Source organism: Lissotriton helveticus, chromosome 6 (assembly GCF_964261635.1).
Source record: "Lissotriton helveticus chromosome 6, aLisHel1.1, whole genome shotgun sequence".
NCBI lineage: Eukaryota > Metazoa > Chordata > Amphibia > Caudata > Salamandridae > Lissotriton > Lissotriton helveticus.
The window spans coordinates 824,461,378-824,479,539 of NC_136067.1; the positions used below are offsets into that span (position 1 = coordinate 824,461,378).

The window sequence follows — 18,162 nt, forward strand, 5'->3', positions numbered from 1 at the left end:
TAGCACTTATGTGCCCCTACATATGCTGCCACCATAGATAAGGTCTGTTCTGTAATATAGTAGGTAGCGACGAGTAAATGCTGCTGCTGTGCCCTGCCCCACGTTCTCACAAAGTGATTTACAGCACCAGCAGAGAATGTAAAATAGCCGATCATTAGGCTGTTCCAGATGTCGAGTGGTTAAGTTGTGGGCCTAATGCTCTCACTCACACTGTGATAGTGTGTGCGAAAGCAGCATTGGGTGTATCAAGGCACAGTGCAGATCGAAGAGCTGGTGGGTTTCTGGTGTGGCCCGGGCAGTGGGACCGCGAGCCAGGTCAGGAGATATTGGAAGAGACAGGCAAGTAGTAAACATGTATTAATTCATGCATAATGGCCTACTGTGTGTTTCTTTGACTGTGCATGGCAGAGAGACACACAGAGAGTGCACTGTAAAATGTAGAAAATATTTCACTGTTTTAGGCGAAATATGGATTTCATCATCATATTTACCGCCCCACAAACCACGTTGGGGAGAGCTACTAGGATTACGTACCGTGGCGGTCCAATCTATTTAGCAAAATGATCTGAATTACGAGGCATCAAATGGGGCAAATTACGCAGCACATTCTGTGACTGTTTTATTTTCATCAATTTATCTAGAAACATATTTTGTGAAATCTGCAAATTACGTGGCATTCTAATTTCAGCCAGTGCCCATTGTTACCTGTGTATTGAGGAAAACCGAGTTTTCAAGATAACTACCCCCAAATAAACAAGTAATATGACAATACATAGTGGGCAGCACATGTGAAATAGTCTTATATTGCCATCCCTGGGCGTTGGTGACATTTACAAATGACCTGCCTTTACCTTCATGGTGTCACCAGAACCACTTGATGGCAATACTGGACCTTATTACATGGTTACACACTATGTATCCTTTCTCTCCATCTACATACATGTGTGTGTGTGTGTGTATACACATTATTTACTCACATACATCATTTTGAACAATGTTGTCCCGGTGGGGCAGTGACTCTTAAAGCCACGGAGGACTGCAACAAAGTCCTTCGTCTTTGAGGGTCCTGAAAGAGCACAGTTGAAGGCTCAGATTTGTTTTATTCATGAGACTTTCGTTTTTTTATTGGAAGTAGAGGTCAGGAAATGGGGTCCAGTGCAAAATGGAGGTAATCTAAAATCAGTAGGCTTGGATGGTAGTTGCATTTTGTTGAAAGTGATGTAAGGATATGAGAATGAGGAGCAGGCGTGGCACCGTAGTCACTGCTGCCACTCAAATCACTCCCATTGAGGCCAGTGTTCCTCTCTTTCACTCACTATCCCCAACTCATTCATACCCTGACGCTTCAATGAGCATCTGCCTCCAGCCAGCTTTGCTCCCCATCTCCAATCCTAGAGACTTGTTTAAGACAGGACTAACAGGGGGAAGTGCAAATCACACATGATAAGTAGTTTTTTCCTGCACTTTTCCACAGGCGCGTCATTCAAAATATTTATTTACCACAGTAAGCCTGACAAGAACCGTCCATGTGTCATATTTTAACACATTAAAGGTATGAGGGGCTAATTTTTAAAACATGTTAAAGGTTTGATGGACTAAAAGGAGCCATGATATCCCTTTGCCTTGATCCATCTTGCGCGAGTGTATCTTCACGATATGAATGGATATATCATGCAGTGTATATACATGGGGTCCAATACTGAAAGCAAAGATTTGGTAGACTAATTAGGACGATGATCATTTCTTTGAGCTTTTTAATCTTGATCTATTTCATATGACCGCCTCTCTCTCGTAACTAAATTGGACATACCATGTAACATGTTGATGAAAATCAAAATACTGTATTACTTAATTATTGTTGGACATTATGGTTCTGATCTCCCTGTTTGAATCATTAATTTATATCAGATGTATGTCATAGTATTAAGCAGTCTCCCGTGAATCACATTGTAGGTGATAGGTTACTCTTTTGCTCTAATCAATTACATATTATTACCTAAAACGAGTATTAGATTGAAAGTCTGGTTCTATATGTTTGTAATATATTGTCAATATTAAATGTGTAAATATGTATAGCATGTATATTAAAACTTGTTCTGTATGTATTTTTATAGCCTTGAAGAAGTCCAAAGTGGGACTAAACGCGTGGCGTCAGCTGGCTATCAATTTTGTGGTGTGTTTTTATGGAAGATAACTTGAATGAAAGGAGAACACATTTTCAGTATCTTGAATGACTACGTGATTTATCTGGGAGATGTGCTATTTATGTTGCTTGCAGTGAATTGTCGATATTCTCATTCAGTATTGCATATTGTTAAAAATAATTCTTGGGTCTTTCAACTCTGGATACAATTTTCCATTAATTGGTAGTTTACTGTAGCTTTTGAGTGCAGAGCTATTTTCGATTTTTACACCATTTTTTATGAGGTATTTCCGGGACACCCTTCGGTCTGATTTTGCTGGTGTGTTAGCAGGGCTGGACTGGGAACCAAAACCGGCCCCGGCAAAGGGCTCGGCCGGCCCCCGGCCCTGAGCTCTTTGCCGAGGCTGGTTTTCGGACGATTTTGTTACAGGGCCGATTTTGCAGCTATGCTGCATAAACAGCCCTGTAACAAAAACGGCCCCCAGGGGCCGAAAACCGGCACCCACCCTTGCGGCGCACCGGGGGATTGCCCGGTGCCCGCAACGGCCAGTGCGGGCCTGGGTGTTAGGTGTATTTGTGAAGAGCACTATCACCAGCGGGGGTATTACGGTTCTGACTATGTGTGTGCCTAGCCCAACCTATGGTACGTTGGTTAATTGAATAGCCAGGTCTTCAGCTTCTTGCAGAAATCAGGAGGAGAAGGCTCTGATGTGGAGTGAGAGGTTGTTCCACTTGTTAGAAGCAACTCTTGAGGTGGATCTTGAGACAGGTCTTGGCTGTTGGTCCACCTGAAAAGTCAAGGAGGACACATTTCCACAGCAGAACCAATACGCAGAGGCCCGGTTCATAAAGAACTCCAGGTTTAGACTGGCCTTTAGGGCAATTAGGCAGTGCCTGAGGGGCTAATCTGACAGATCAGTGGGGGCTGTTTTTGACTGTTTGTGGGTCTATTTTATGGTCTGCTGTTTCGGTGTTTACTGTGAATTTGCCAGATCTTAAAACAAACAGCAAACTCAAGTCCATGGAGTCTTCCATATCTTCTAAAACACTTACACTGCGTTGTCTTTACAGGTTCAGAACTGCCCCAAATTACAAACATAGCCATTTTCTAGCTTTCTAATTCACTTACGCAGGCCACTTTTACTATGGTGTCCCAGTCCAGCCCTGTGGAACGCCAACATTATCACTTATGGAGTGCCTGATTTGCAACCAAAGGTGTATCAAAAGCATGTGTTGTACTACCACAACACCCCAGGACAATCTAATTAATATATGCTAGAAGTACACCTGAATCTCTTGTGAACATGTCGTGATTTTACGCAGATATGCTAGCAGGCTGCCACATACCTTGAGAATATTTCTATGCATGTGGCATTTCGCCGAAAGAGCTCCGTGGCGCGCTCCTACCATACATTCGTACCAAGTCTTTGTAAAACGAATGTTGAGTCACAGAACTGTTACATCTTTGCAATGCCTCGTCATGACTGCACATTCCCAACTATGGCGCCCAATGGCCTGCACGCTTCATTTTTGACCCATGTCACTTTAGCAAATTTCAGGATTGTAAAGTGCACATGTTTCAGTAATTAACACAACCGAGAAACAGCCGCGGCCATCTCCAATATTCAAGCAGAAACATTCTGGAGCAACGTAGCTTCGTTTATAATGAGCTCTTAATTCCCGAACTACAGTGGAATGACTATTTGTCCCCTAAGGTCCCTAGATTGGTATTTTGGTTTCATTAATTAGGAAATACATTTGATAATAATCATTACAACTGACTTTGGGAGCATTGCGGTCTCGTCTATGCATATTTCTGTCAGGCAACCCTCTTTCCGCTATTTCTAAGGCAGAGTATATGGTAGCTGTGCATACAGGCGTTAAATATCAACAGACCAGTCCATTCCAGCATTGTATGCTACATATTCCTCAATGACGTCACCTTTGGTCACGCTCGGCAACACTGCTCCAGCTTCCGCTTTTATGCATCCACTTCGCATATTGATTGTGCAACAGTTACAAGCTTTGCACTGGCGAAGTAAATGCTTCTATATGGAGTTTAACATTTCGCCACTTTCTTTGGTTGTCACGCCCCCGGATCACACGTGTGTTGGGCAGGTGCGCCGCTAGGCTGCAGGCATAGTGCACTACTGTTTCTCCACACTGCATAGATGGGAGACCCGCGGTTCTGTGGAATGGCGCACAAAATATTACCTCGTCATAGAGCACCAACGTTGGGTCTGCGACATACCAGGTAAAGACGCACAGGAGAGCCTCCACTTACAATGTACACTTTAGTTTAGTCAAGTGACCCCTGACTGAGCATTCATTTTATATAATGGTAATGTATTCATATATGTTGTGTTAGTAACAGACACCTGAAGTTGTGAATCAAAGCTAGGTCAACATATACCTACCTAGATGGGACTATGAAATTCATAAATGCAACCACATTTATTTTTTACAATCAAAAGTCATTCACGTTAAAAATGGTAAATTTGTAAACATAACATTTTTTGGGGATTTGCAGTGCAACTGTACCTTGTGATCATAAAAGGCGTCAATGAGTGTAATGAAGCGCCGAGCTTGGGTTCTCTGAGCCATGGTGAGCAGAGGGATATCACGGATAAAAACCGTGTCAAAATTGCTGCACATTTCCAAATAATCACTGGCCCCCACCGCCTGCAAGGAAAGAATGAGTTGGTAAGGCAGAAGTAGGGTTATTTGCACTAACACCAGGCAAGATGTAAGCTTGGTCCCACTTCAACTCTAACCCAATCAAAGCCCAGCTTACTCCAGTACTCCTGGACAATACAACAGACTATCAACTATGTGGGACGCATCTGGCAGAATCCAAATATCAACCACAACAGTATGCCTGGGTCTAACAAGTAATGTTCAGCTATTAGAGATTTGCTGGTAGTCAATGTTTCTGACAAATCCATAATTTGGACAGGTTCCTTTACAAGCACGAAAACCCTCATCCGCCATAAGGTAGAATGCTTCATCATAGGGCTCCTCCTCACACCACAATAATAGTTGTGGTGTGGGCTACAACTCCTAAGGTAGGAAGAGCTCTCGGATCCTTTATGACCTACCATATGTGAGTAAAATGTGTGGGTGAGATATGCAGATAGTTAAAAATTAAGATAAAGTGAAAAGAAAACAGATACTTAATCAAACTCTAAACGTTAGTTCTTATCTGTTAGGGACGCGGTTAAAAATAAATGGAGAGAGGCAGGGAAAACTATATATATATATATATATATATATATATATATATATATATATATATATATATATATATATATGGGGATCGCACAAAGATCCTCAGACAAAAAGCATCACGACACATCGTAACGTTTAGAATCCTTGACCCCAGAGGACTCAATCAAAATGAAGAGCTTTATGTACACCTCTAAAAAGAACATTGAAACGAGGAAAAATCTGGAATATCGAAAAAAAGATACGGAAAAAAAATAATCAAAAAACTCACCAGAGTGGAGAAAGATGGTACATATAGAACAATCACACAAAAAATAAAGAACATTGTAAGCTTTGAAAAATGATACCAAAATGAACTGAGATTTGTGAACAAGGACAGATACACTCACTAGAGAGAATGAAATGGAGGAACATCGTTAAAAATGGACATAAAGCACAGTTGGCCAAAAATAATGATTGTAATTGAGCACTTAGTAATATGAGCACTTTAATTTTCATTTATAAAACTTACATGTTTGTAGGTTTTCGTAAAAAGTGAACTACAATAACCACAATGCACCATATTCAAAACAGGAAGTAACTGTGAGCAACCAGAAATAAAAGATGTCTGTTTCGAGGGTGCAGTATCCCGTGATCAAGCCTTGAGGAAAGGTGAAACGCGTTAGGTATGGCAAGAATCTGAAATAAAGCTGCCTTAACTTTTAAAAACACGAGAGAGTGTGTTTTTCTATCAGAATCGGTTTGTTGGGAGGCAGGAGATTTGAATTTGTGTATATATATATATATATATATATATATATATATATATATATATATTTATATATATAATATATCCCTGATTAAATCTTCTGGGTCAACATGTTTCTACCCTAAAGTAAATAAGGTGTAGGGGCATTTATTACGGCCTATATCACTCATTTCTGCTATAGGATGCAACTGTGCAACGGTGTTTAAGAAAATAAAATTTGATGGTACAAACGGTGGTCACCAAACAATAGAGGAAATCTACCTCTTTGATACCTCTCAAAAAGTAATTATCGGTCAGAACATTATGCAAAGAGAGAAACTTCATGGCATGCCAAAAAGTCTGCCTAACTGTGTACACATAATAACTGCACCCCACAAACACAATGAACAACATATTTCCTCCTTGCGCCTGGGACTGATGAAATAATGTCTCAAAGAAAAGAAACCAAAAGAAGCATTTTCATGATATCAATCTTTACCCGCAATACTCGGGCTTTCTTGCCTCTTCTCGAGAAAACTCAGGGCTCTGGCTGAAGAGCACATACACCAAACAAGCAACACATATTGTTACCAATTTCAAATCTACAGACTTATTGAAACTAAATATTTATAGGTGATCTGTCTAATTCCTCACTGGTCAATTCATTTCGTCATATAAAAGTGAAAATCAAAAACAGTATGTACTGCTCCTCTCATATTTGCTTTTTTTATTTAAATTTTTTTTTTTATTGCCTCAGATTGGTCAAAATAACAAAATACACTCTTCACATACAACAATTCATTTCAATACATTATAAAAAGCTCAGAAATTATTCCTCAATATATTCTTTAAGAACCCCCCATGTCAAAAGGCCAGTCTTTTTTTTTCTTGCCCCTTTTAACGCATATAAATTCCATTCTAATTCATATATATTAAATAATTTTCTTCTCCAAAACTCAAATGTAGGTGCTTCCGGTTATAGCCATTCAGTAGCAATACAAAGCCGAGTAATAATCACTAATACAAACAGAAAATTCTTAAATTCACACAAATCCACATTGTCATTAATGGATTGGCTCATGCCTGTTAACATGAGGGCTGGCGACATTTTTATAGGATGATGAATAACTTCAGTAATGAATCTTTCTATGCTAGAAATGAATGCTCGCAATTTGGAACAATTATAAAAAATATGCATAATATCTGCATCTTCCTCTTTACAGCGAAAGCACTTCCCATATTTGCTGTGCAAGATAATAATGCACCAGGTAATAAAAGTGAGGAACAGTGTATTCCAAAGTCCATGTCGAGTAATAACCATCCTCTAACTGAAATCAGGGGCTAGTCCTCAGTCAGAATCAGTCATCCAGGCATCTTAAAAACAACTTAAGAACAAAGGGGCTGAGGGCCAGATCACCCACAGGACAATATTTACAGGAAATAAGCAACTCTTTCACTCATCAACTGTGCCCACCAGAGTGGCTATGGCTTGCCAGGTTTGAGGACAGAAAATACTTGTGTTTTCATCTATTTAACGGCAAGAGAGATTGAGCAAAAACGTCAATCATATGTGCAGCAATGTAAAACCTGGGGAACTCAGGAAATGTAGTTTTATGCCATTGCGGGTACAATGAGTAAATCAGATTTCAGTAATAAGTCTGTCAAAAAATGTCTGTATTATCACCTGGCTTATCGCACTAAAATAGCAAAAAATCCTAGGGAAAAAATAGAAGAATGATCCAAAATTTAGAGCAATATCCTTGGTTGATTTACAACGGAACAAATCCTTGGTAATGTTTCCTCTCCTGCAAGAAGTTGGGAAATGTAGGCCAGAGGATCTATCACACCACAACGGTAAACACCTCGGCTCTGACCAGCAAGTGTTTGGAAAATGTAATATCAATGTAAAAAAAGACCAAAATGAGTATCCAAATGGCGAATGGTCAACCCAAAAGTCACCACTAGCTGTCGTCGTATTAAAATCATTGGGGCCCAGGAGTAGTAATAGAAACTCATCTGTTCGAAAAAGATTTCTTAATATTTCTGCACAAAAATATTGCAGCAAAGAGGGGGCCAAATAGTTACTCTATTATTGAAATTGGATCACGAACAAAATATACAATGGAAGGTTTCTGACATAGTTCTATATTTCAATTAAAAAAATTATGTGATGTGAACTAGTCAGTGTAAAGTAACGAAAAACTCATTAAGTTAAATTTGAGGGTATTTTCTGCCACTGAAGAGAGAACAATTAGTAACTAAAGAGACAACAATTGACAGCAAATTTGACAGGAAATACCTCTGAATGGCACCTCACTGTGTGAGGAGATCATGACAAACGTTTGTTTATGTGGCGAAAGGTGTGTATTGGTGTGTATTGGTCATTAGTTTGTCAAAGGCTGAACATTATTTTCTATTCTTGAGAAAAATTGCTCTAAAAACATTTGATAGAAGATAGGATTAATTTGCTAGGAGGGTATACAAACAGGCGTTAAATGCTTCTGCTTGATTGGGTGGCCCGGTACAGCGCATGATCCACATTCACAACTGATACCAATCTACGTATATGATTAGCTAGTAACTCGCAGTCTGAAATTTCCTTAGGGATCTCATGTTATTTTGTTGCCATTCCAATCGTGTACATCTCACTTGACACCAGGCTTTAAGAAAATTAGATCTGTAATTGCTGATACTAGGATAAGTGCAAACATATAGAGTGAACAAATATGTGCATTTCCAACTGTTAATTCTACACTTCGGAAACTTGACAGGTCCTTAAGTACAGGTTGTGTAGGACAATGTCATTTAGTACATGCTCTATCTTGATTTGGAGAACACAGATTTGCTTACAATGAATTTGTTTCTAAACTTGGCTATCTCTTTATAACTATTAAATACAACAGCAACTAATTCTTAAATGGCATGAAAGTTGTGTATGCTATTATAAAGCATGTTATATATACTAGCTGCAATATACCTAAAGCAATATTGAACTTTCATCCAGAATGGAATTCCAAAATCTTATTTAAATTCTCAATTTGTCAATATTTGTCTTAATTGAACCACTCTTCGAACACCCTCATAAAAGCATGTGCTTGGTCCAGACCATACTGGCCGTAGTAGGCACCGGGCGTTTTCCCAGTGAGCTGGAAGGGTGAGGGCTGGTTTTGTTACTAGGGTTCGGCAGTGCTGCAAATATCAGCTACCTGTAGCAAAAGCAGCAGCAGTGCTTCTCACTTGAACTACCAGGGCCGGTCCAACTGAATCGCCAGGGCTATTTGGTGTTCCCAGTCTGGCCCTGGCTCAGTCATGTGATATTTGGAGGACACTGAGAAAGGATCTCATAGTTTGAAAAACTGTTTTACAGTTTGCTCTTGGGCACTGTATAACACTGTATTCAGGGTATAACAATAATGTTAATCAGGGGATTTGAATAGCCAAAAATTCTGCAATCCGCAGCTTTGCAGAATTTTTGCTTGTTCGCGCTTTCAAAATGCGTGTTCGCGAGATATTTCTCCCCGAGCACGAAAACAGCATTCGCGAACAGGAAAAAAGCATCGCGAACAGGCGGAACTAGCAATTTTGCATGTTCGCAGAACTTTTGCGTGCTTGCAGAGATTTTTTACCATTTTGCGGAGCTTTGCGTAGCGTGACTACGCAAATTCTGCCCACCACTTCTAGAGCACAAAACCTGGTCCAAAAGCCTTAACATCACAAATACAGGTCTCCAACATACAGATCACTGCCAGAGTACAAAACACACCCCTGCTGATCAGTGCCTCACACACAGGAATGCAATATTCCGAAACTGTAGCCTGCAGGTCCCTCATTTACAGAACACTGCATCTCCTAAAATCTGCACCAGGGCCGTAGCTTCAGTGAGGGTGTTTGGGGTGCTACGCCTCCCTAATAAATAAAGTTTCTGGTAAGTAGTTAGGTACAGGTTCTTTCAATCTGGTGGGTTGAAGTGTCTGTTGGATTTCACCCCAAAACTATACATACACACAGAAAAAAGCACACATGCTCTCTCCCTCACTCTGTTTTGAAAGTCTTTAAAAATGTTTGTTATTTTACTAAATATTGTGTTTCCTCTCACTTAGTACCCTAACCTATTCGCATTCTTCTCCACTTTGACTGCCCCTTAAGCGCCTCTCATAAGCCCTGTTTGTCGTTAAATTAATTTTAACATTAATGCCAGCATGATTGTTGGAAAAGCTGAAGCTCAGCCCATCCAATCCCCTTTCTCCCACCCAGTCTTACAGACCAAGCTACGCCCCTGACCTGCACACCACAGAAATGTCATTCTGATAAAATCTGTAAACTCGCATATCGTTACTATTCCTGAGTACGACACACCTCAAGAAACCTACGGCCGACCCCACGGACCTGAAAAACTACAGGCCCATCTCTCTCCTCCCCTTCACAGCCAAAGTCACTGAGAGACTCGTAAACACCCAGCTGACCTCCTTCGTCGAAGAGAACTCCATCCTAGACCCCTCCCAGTCGGCATTCCGCAGCAACCACAGCACCGAGACCGCCCTCCTAGCCGCCACGGATGACATCCGCATGCCACTGGACCAGGGACACACAGCGGCACTCATCTTGCTAGACCTCTCCGCGGCCTTCGACACCGTTTCTCAACGCACACTCACAGCCAGACTCCACGACGCAGGGATACAAGGAACCACCCTTGACTGGATCCAATCCTTCCTCTCGGACCAAACCCAGACGATCAGACTCCCTCACCTTCCGCTCCGAACCCACCGATGTCAACTGCGGGATCATCTTTCAGCCCTACACTCTTCAACATCTACATGGCCCCCTCGCCACCATCCTCAGACAGCACGGGCTCAGCATCGTATCCTACCTCGATGACACTCAGCTCATCCTCTCTCTGATGAAGAATCCCGAAGACACCAGACTCTGCTTCCAGGAAGGAATGATAAATGTGGCAGCCTGGATGAAGGACAGCTGTCTGAAGCTCAACTCAGAGAAGACCGAGGTCCTCATCCTCGGACCCTGCTCCACTGCCTGGGACAACACCCGGTGGCTGTCCGCCTTCGGGAGCCCACCCACCCCCACCGACTGAGCCCGAAACCTCGGCATCATCCTCGACTCCTACCTCTCCATGAACTGCCAGATCAATGCCGTCGCCTCCACCAGTTTCAACTGCCTTTGCATCCTCCGTAAGATCTTCAAATGAATCCCCTCTGACTACAGAAGGATCGTCACCCATGCACTCATTACCAGTAGACTTGACTACGGCAACACCCTCAAAGCCGGAATCCACAGGAGTCTTCTACACAGACTCCAAACCATCCAGACCACCACAGCCAGATTCGTCCTCGGAACTCCGTGGCGAGAGCGCATGACCCAACACCTACGTGACCTCCACTGGCTAACCGTAAAGAAGAGAGTCACTTTCAAACTCCTCACTCACACCTACAAAGCCCTCAACAACATCGGACCCAAATACCTGAACGAGAGAGTCTCCTTCAATGTACCTAAGAGAAACTTCCGCTCCGCCGACCTCACCTTGGCAGAGGTTCCCCGCATCCGCAGAAACAAAACCGGAGGAAGAGCCTTCTCCTACATCGCGGTCAAGACCTGGAATGAGCTCCCGGTGAACATCAGGTGCTCCCCGACCCTGCGCACGTTCAGAAAGGACCTCAAGACCTGGTTCTTCGACTGATCCAGAGCCGTGCCGCCTCCCATGCGCCTTGAGACCCTCACGGGTGAGTAGCGGGCTATACAAACCCCCTGATTGGTTGAGTGATACATAATAAACACCCACCAATAACACACATATCAAAAATTAACATCCATGCAGAACATCACCCACTAAGTACGAGATATCATCCTAGCATGAATACAATGTACCATTAGCAATCAAATACATATTTATTCCTATCCCTCCACGAGTATAACACACATTATGTAAGGATGTGCACTGTAATTCTATGTCAGGACGCGGAGGTGAGGATTATGCCATCACTTTCTTCATCAATCAAATAGTGGCCATTTTATTAACAACATAAAGTACATTTCCCATCATTCATGAGGAAATGAGTAAATTACAGTAACAATTTTCCAATCGTGGCCCAGCGTGACCCTTCTCAGCCTTCATCCGCCTGCTTTCGTCCTCTTTCTTCTCTGCTGTAGCCGTTATTAATAGTATTGCGTATTGTATGGTATTCTGTTTTTGTAGTCAGTACATGCATTTATTGGCTATTGTATTGTTCTTCATTGTATTTCACTGTTTTTGTACTGGACGGTGGCCGCAGGAACGCTCTGTTGTTCCTTTGCGGCCGCCTATTGTTCATTCACGGCTCTATGGAGCCGCGGGGGGAACGCGCAGTGGTCCTCAGACCGCTAGAGGGTGTGAGTTTGCGTTGCAGCTGACGCAAGTGCTCTATCTGTTCCCTGACGTGCAATCGGGCAACGCTTTCAGCATTTGAAATCCTTCAGAGCTGAAAGTTCCCCAATCGTGAGCATGAGTTTGTCAGGGTGCCCCGACACAGCCTAGTTCAAAACGCCCCCTGGGGTCGGTATCAGTGTTTACATATACAGCAGCATTTTCAATGCCCCCCTGGGGTCAGTTTTCTGCTCACTTATACAGCAGCATTGTGAACGCCCCCTCAGGGTCTATAATAACCTATTTGAGACTACAGCCGTGCTACAACACATACCATGACACCGACCCTGGCTGGTAGAACCAAGGAAGTATTGTGTCCTATAGGTGCTGCCTTCCCAGAAAGTGTAGCTTCGCTACCCCTAATTGCCTGGGTTCCCCCAGCTTATTATTACCCTCTATACCTACGCTTACCTAGGGAGCTGCACAGTCATTAGCTGGGTACAAATGAGCAGTACGATGACGTCTAGGTTGAGGAGGTAGCCTACTTCCCAGTGTCGGATAACTTTTGTGAGGTGGTAAATGCTTCGATTCACAGGGCGGTTTCAGACAAAGTAGCACAGTTGGAAAGGAAATTACTTGAATATGCACAGAAGCGCCTACAACCCCAAATCTTTTACAAAATTCCAACTCAGCCCAGCTGTCGTCACAGTGAAGTGCTACTCTAGGCAGCGCCGAGATGCCCCAGGGTGATTCGAGCGCTATACAAGAGTGAATAACATAACATAACATAACCCCTCCCTTCGAGGGAAGACCTAGCAGAGCCTTCGGCCCCTTACCTTCTAGGCTGTCTGCGATCCCTGAGAACCTGCACAAGCGCCACCTGGGATTGATCTGGCCGCTTTCCCCAGACTAAAGAAGGCTTTCGTGAATCCTACTTTTACCCCAACTCCAGAGTCTGCTGGGAATTCCCAGGTACTACATTACCACCCCCCCTCACCAATCCACCCCCGGCTCCAATGAAACCCCAGCGTGATCAGATGGTGAATCTGATCCAGAACGGTCTTGGAGACCGCAGAGCACCCCCTTGGGGACAGAACCTCCTGCAAGCCCCCATGATTGAGCGGAGTCTGACAGGTACCATGAGGCGCTCATCCACTCCCGATTAGTGAGCTCCGGCTGTGAAAGACGCCTGGTATGTGGTGAGGAGGCTGCATAAGCCTTTGGATCAGGCGATCCAGAACCTCCAACCGACTGCATGCCCCAAACCTTTGTTGGAAGCTAAAGTTGGGCCTATGCCGGATTCAGACTCCAAAATGGTCACATTCTTGGCTTAAAATGTGAGACATCCCAAAAAGGGCATTGACTGTTCCTGGCGGTCATGGTAAGATAAGCTGTTAGACCCGACGGGGCTACAGACAAAAATTCTTGAAATGGCGGACGATGCTAAAACAACTGGTGCCCTTATCTCCCACGAGGTACTCTCTAGTTGGGCCCAACGGGCGGTATTATTTGTCGGGAAAGCGAACTGCATCAACTCTACAGAGAGGCGCAGATCTCACTGCATTAAGATCGACCCTAAGTTAGGGATCTGGTGCCTCTGAGGTGGGGTAGGTTGTGCATGGCAGGGTCTTTGGTGAACCATTCATCAAAGAGCTTGAGAAGTTTGTCTCCACATTTAATTTGCTTGATAAATCGCAGTCATCAATCAAGTGCATCTTTACCCCCTGGGTTTTACCTGAGGCCGCTTGCGGCAGGGGGTGCTTAGCCAGCTGCCCACTAACACAAGCCTGTGGCGGAGGTCAATCAACAAGAAGAGGCCAGTGGCAGGATCCCGCCTGCTTTAGGGGATTCTACTTCATAAAATAATATATAAGGCACAGAGGTTCCCAAGGTGGTTCCCGCAGAAAATGCTCCTCTGCTGACTTCCACAGGGAGTCTGCAGTTTACGTCTCACAAGCGCTTGGTGGGGTAGGCTGGCACATTTTGTACATGTTTGGAGGACTCTTACTACCAACGTTTGGGATCTGCAAACAGTACAGGGCTTCCACATAGATTGCTAAAGCTCAAACTTCCAGCTGTTACCTCCTCGACCAATCACCTTCTTGGAAAGGGAGGTGGCCCTTTTCCAGATGGAGATTCAGGAACTCCTGGCCAAAGGGGCTATTTCCTTGACCCCACACCCCTTCCTGGTTCCTCAGCAAAATTTTTCTCATAGAGAAGCAAGATTGTGGACAAAGCTCTGACAATTCTGGTTTACCACCATTTCAAGATTTTCGGCATCCATCTCTTCAGAGACCTTTTCTGTCCCAACGACTGGCTGGTGCATCTGGATCGGAAGGTTTGGGATCTCCTGGGCAATCATCACCCGCTACTCCACCAAGTCTGCATGCACCTCATGGCGTAGCGTATTTCCGGCACTGTTAAGAGTGTCCCTGGCCTTTCAGGAGAGGCTGAACGAATGCTCGCGGCAGCCTGGGCAGACAGATCAAATAAATGTTACAGATCTGCATCGTCCAGATGGGTGTGTTGGTGTCTTGGGAATGACCAAGATCCCATGGAGTGCGAAGTGGTCCTTGTGCTGAATTTGTGGGCATCCCTGGCATCCCAGGGTTTGGCCTACGATACAATCAATTCTTACCGGTCTGCTACTTCGGTGGGTCATTTTCCCATTCAGGGATCCCCTGTAGGGGAGCACCAGTTGGTGCATAAGTTGATGAGACAAACTCTGGAGTCTTGGTATTCACCCTTATGGGACGTAAACAAGGTTCTAAACCTTTTCAGGTCTTGGCAGCCAATTAAGCATTTGTCAAGTAAGTAGTTGTCAGCAAAACTAGCCACGCTTTTATGTTTGGTGTCTTCTAGGCGAGTGTCAGATATGTGAGCCTTTTACATCTAAAGGTCGGGTCTTTACCCTTCAACGGGTCACCTACCATATCTGCCGCAGAACAAAGACGGATTTTAGAGTGGTCTCTTACCCGGCTTTTGACAAAGCGCCTAAGTTGTGTGTGTTGAGGTGTCTCAGGGCTTATGAATTAATGATGAAAGAACTCCACCCACACAGTGAGGACCAGTTGCTGCTTTCCCTCAAGAAAACTTTCCTAGCAGTAACTTCTCCCACCATTGCTCGCAAGATATGCTGGGTAATTCAAAAAGTGGGTGTTGATATGTTGCAGTTTGGAGCTCATTCTGTCAAAGCCTCAAAGGCTTTTCCCCTCGGGCTCACCTGGAAGACATTATTAACGCAGCGGATTGTTCTTCTGACTATGTTTAAGGGTTTCTATTTTGAACCAGTCTTGAATTAGGCGTCTTTAGTGGTGGACAAGCTTTGAACTAGCATAATCCTTGCCTCCTGTCCTGACAGAGAATGAAAAATGTCCTAGTAGACATGAAGGAAAGTTTCAATCCAACGAAGGACAAGGCTGCAAGGGTTATTCCCACCCGAAGTTTCCTGAGGTTCCTTGTATCCCCACCCAGAAGGCGCCTTAGGGCATAGATTTCTTTTGGTGGTTATCGGATGTTAGTTGTTCGTAAGGTATAAGTATAAGTACTTTTGTATGGCCTTCCAGCTATTTGCTACTGCTCTTCTGTTTTTCATGGTAATACTTGCTTTATGCCACAGTTGTCTTAATTTTCTGATTGCATGGTCGATATTGTCTTATAGTACAGGGTTCTTTGGACAGAAATTTAAAAGGATCAGACTCATGGGTGGCTGTCCAGATTCTTTCAGTACTGGAGGATGTAAAACAGAATAAGAGGTGGATGGTGACAACCTTTTGTCACAGTCAAGAAAGAGGAGGAAGATATGGATATGCATACCATTATGGGAATACTGGACTGCTAAATGGATGACTCGTTTGACCTTCCCTGTGCATGCTGGGAAAGATGATTTTTTTCTTGTTTTGAAAGATGCTGGAAATATAATGGAACTCTTAATAAGGCAGACAGGATATCCGTCAGGATATCCGTCATGTTTGTGATGGAGTAACCGCCAAACTCGTAATCAGGCCCTAAGAGACTAATTTAACCTCTGTACACCAGTAATGTTCAACCCTGAGCCAGGAAGTTGACAGCTTTGTCACCATATGGATAAGGCATATTACATATATCAAGCAAACACTATTATAGGTCTTTACATATTCATAAGCCTAAAGCAAATTTTATGACACATGAAGCCATAAACAATTCTCCACGGTCAACAACACAGATGCCTTAAGCGTGACAGGCATATACCACTTTAACATGCCAATTGTATACTGTGGAAAGGAAGCGGCCCTTACCTCAGCAGGGCAGCGTGCGAGCCTAACATCCTTGGTTCACGAACCCAGCCATAACGCGTCCCTGTCTACCCGGACTCCTCCCCTCTCTCTCCCTCTAAGGGAACCAGCGGCGGCGTGCGCAGGACCGGAAGCAGTTCCCCTTGACCCCGGAAGCACATTCCTGGATCAAAGAAAAGACAGCGATCGGGAAGAGAAAGTGTTCCGAGCAGCAGACCCGTGGCAGGAGGAAGCACGCGAAGAACCCGAGACCAAGAGCGGAGGCAAAGAGAAGATTCATGGCGAGGACGAGGAAGAAGACGTCTGGTCAGAAGACTGGTGGAGTCCTCAGGAGGTGGCTGGAGAGCGGCCGTAACTCACAGGAGAGTTACGGCGGGCCACGTGAGTACACAGTTACATCGTCTCCGTGTCCCCTGTGTACGTAGTTGTAAATAGTGTAAAAGTAATAGCACCGGATATCGCACCGCCTCACTGTATATAATAAAACTGCACCGTTTCATGTATAGAGACCCCTGTGCTAGCCGTCACTTAATCACCCTCTTCCCCTTCCCTTTTCTGATCCTCTCCTTCTTAGCCCTCCCCTCCGTCCTACACTCACAGTTCGTTTTCCAGTCCTTCACATCCCCGGTGTCGGTGGTAGTGTTTCAATCGTCCTACGCTAAAGGACTAACGGCCCTGTACTTTCTCTCTTTTCCATATACCCACCGATGTCAACTGCGGGATCATCTTTCAGCCCTACACTCTTCAACATCTACATGGCCCCCTCGCCGCCATCCTCAGACAGCACGGGCTCAGCATCGTATCCTACCCCGATGACACTCAGCTCATCCTCTCTCTGACGAAGAATCCCGAAGACACCAGACTCCGCTTCCAGGAAGGAATGATAAATGTGGCAGCCTGGATGAAGGACAGCTGTCTGAAGCTCAACTCAGAGAAGACCGAGGTCCTCATCCTCGGACCCTGCTCCACTGCCTGGGACAACACCTGGTGGCTGTCCGCCTTCTGGAGCCCACCCACCCCCACCGACTGAGCCCGAAACCTCGGCATCATCCTCGACTCCTACCTCTCCACGAACTGCCAGATCAATGCCGTCACCTCCACCAGTTTCAACTGCCTTTGCATCCTCTGTAAGATCTTCAAATGAATCCCCTCTGACTACAGAAGGATCGTCACCCATGCACTCATTACCAGTAGACTTAACTACGGCAACACCCTCAAAGCCGGAATCCACAGGAGTCTTCTACACAGACTCCAAACCATCCAGACCACCACAGCCAGACTCGTCCTCGGAACTCCGTGGCGAGAGCGCATGACCCAACACCTACGTGACCTCCACTGGCTAACCGTAAAGAAGAGAGTCACTTTCAAACTCCTCACTCACACCTACAAAGCCCTCAACAACATCGGACCCAAACACCTGAACGAGAGAGTCTCCTTC

At 44.3% G+C, this 18,162-nt stretch overlaps 1 protein-coding gene across 1 annotated transcript in view; it reads right to left on the reverse strand.

Annotated features, from left to right (window-relative positions):
* The window catches only part of AFG1L (AFG1 like ATPase), a 562,248-nt gene that overhangs the window by 74,559 nt on the left and 469,527 nt on the right, over positions 1-18,162 (reverse strand). Inside the window, exon 11 of the mRNA XM_078648410.1 lies at positions 4,685-4,825. Coding sequence (XP_078504536.1) covers positions 4,685-4,825 — 141 coding nt within the window. The remainder of the gene's footprint in view (positions 1-4,684; positions 4,826-18,162) is intronic.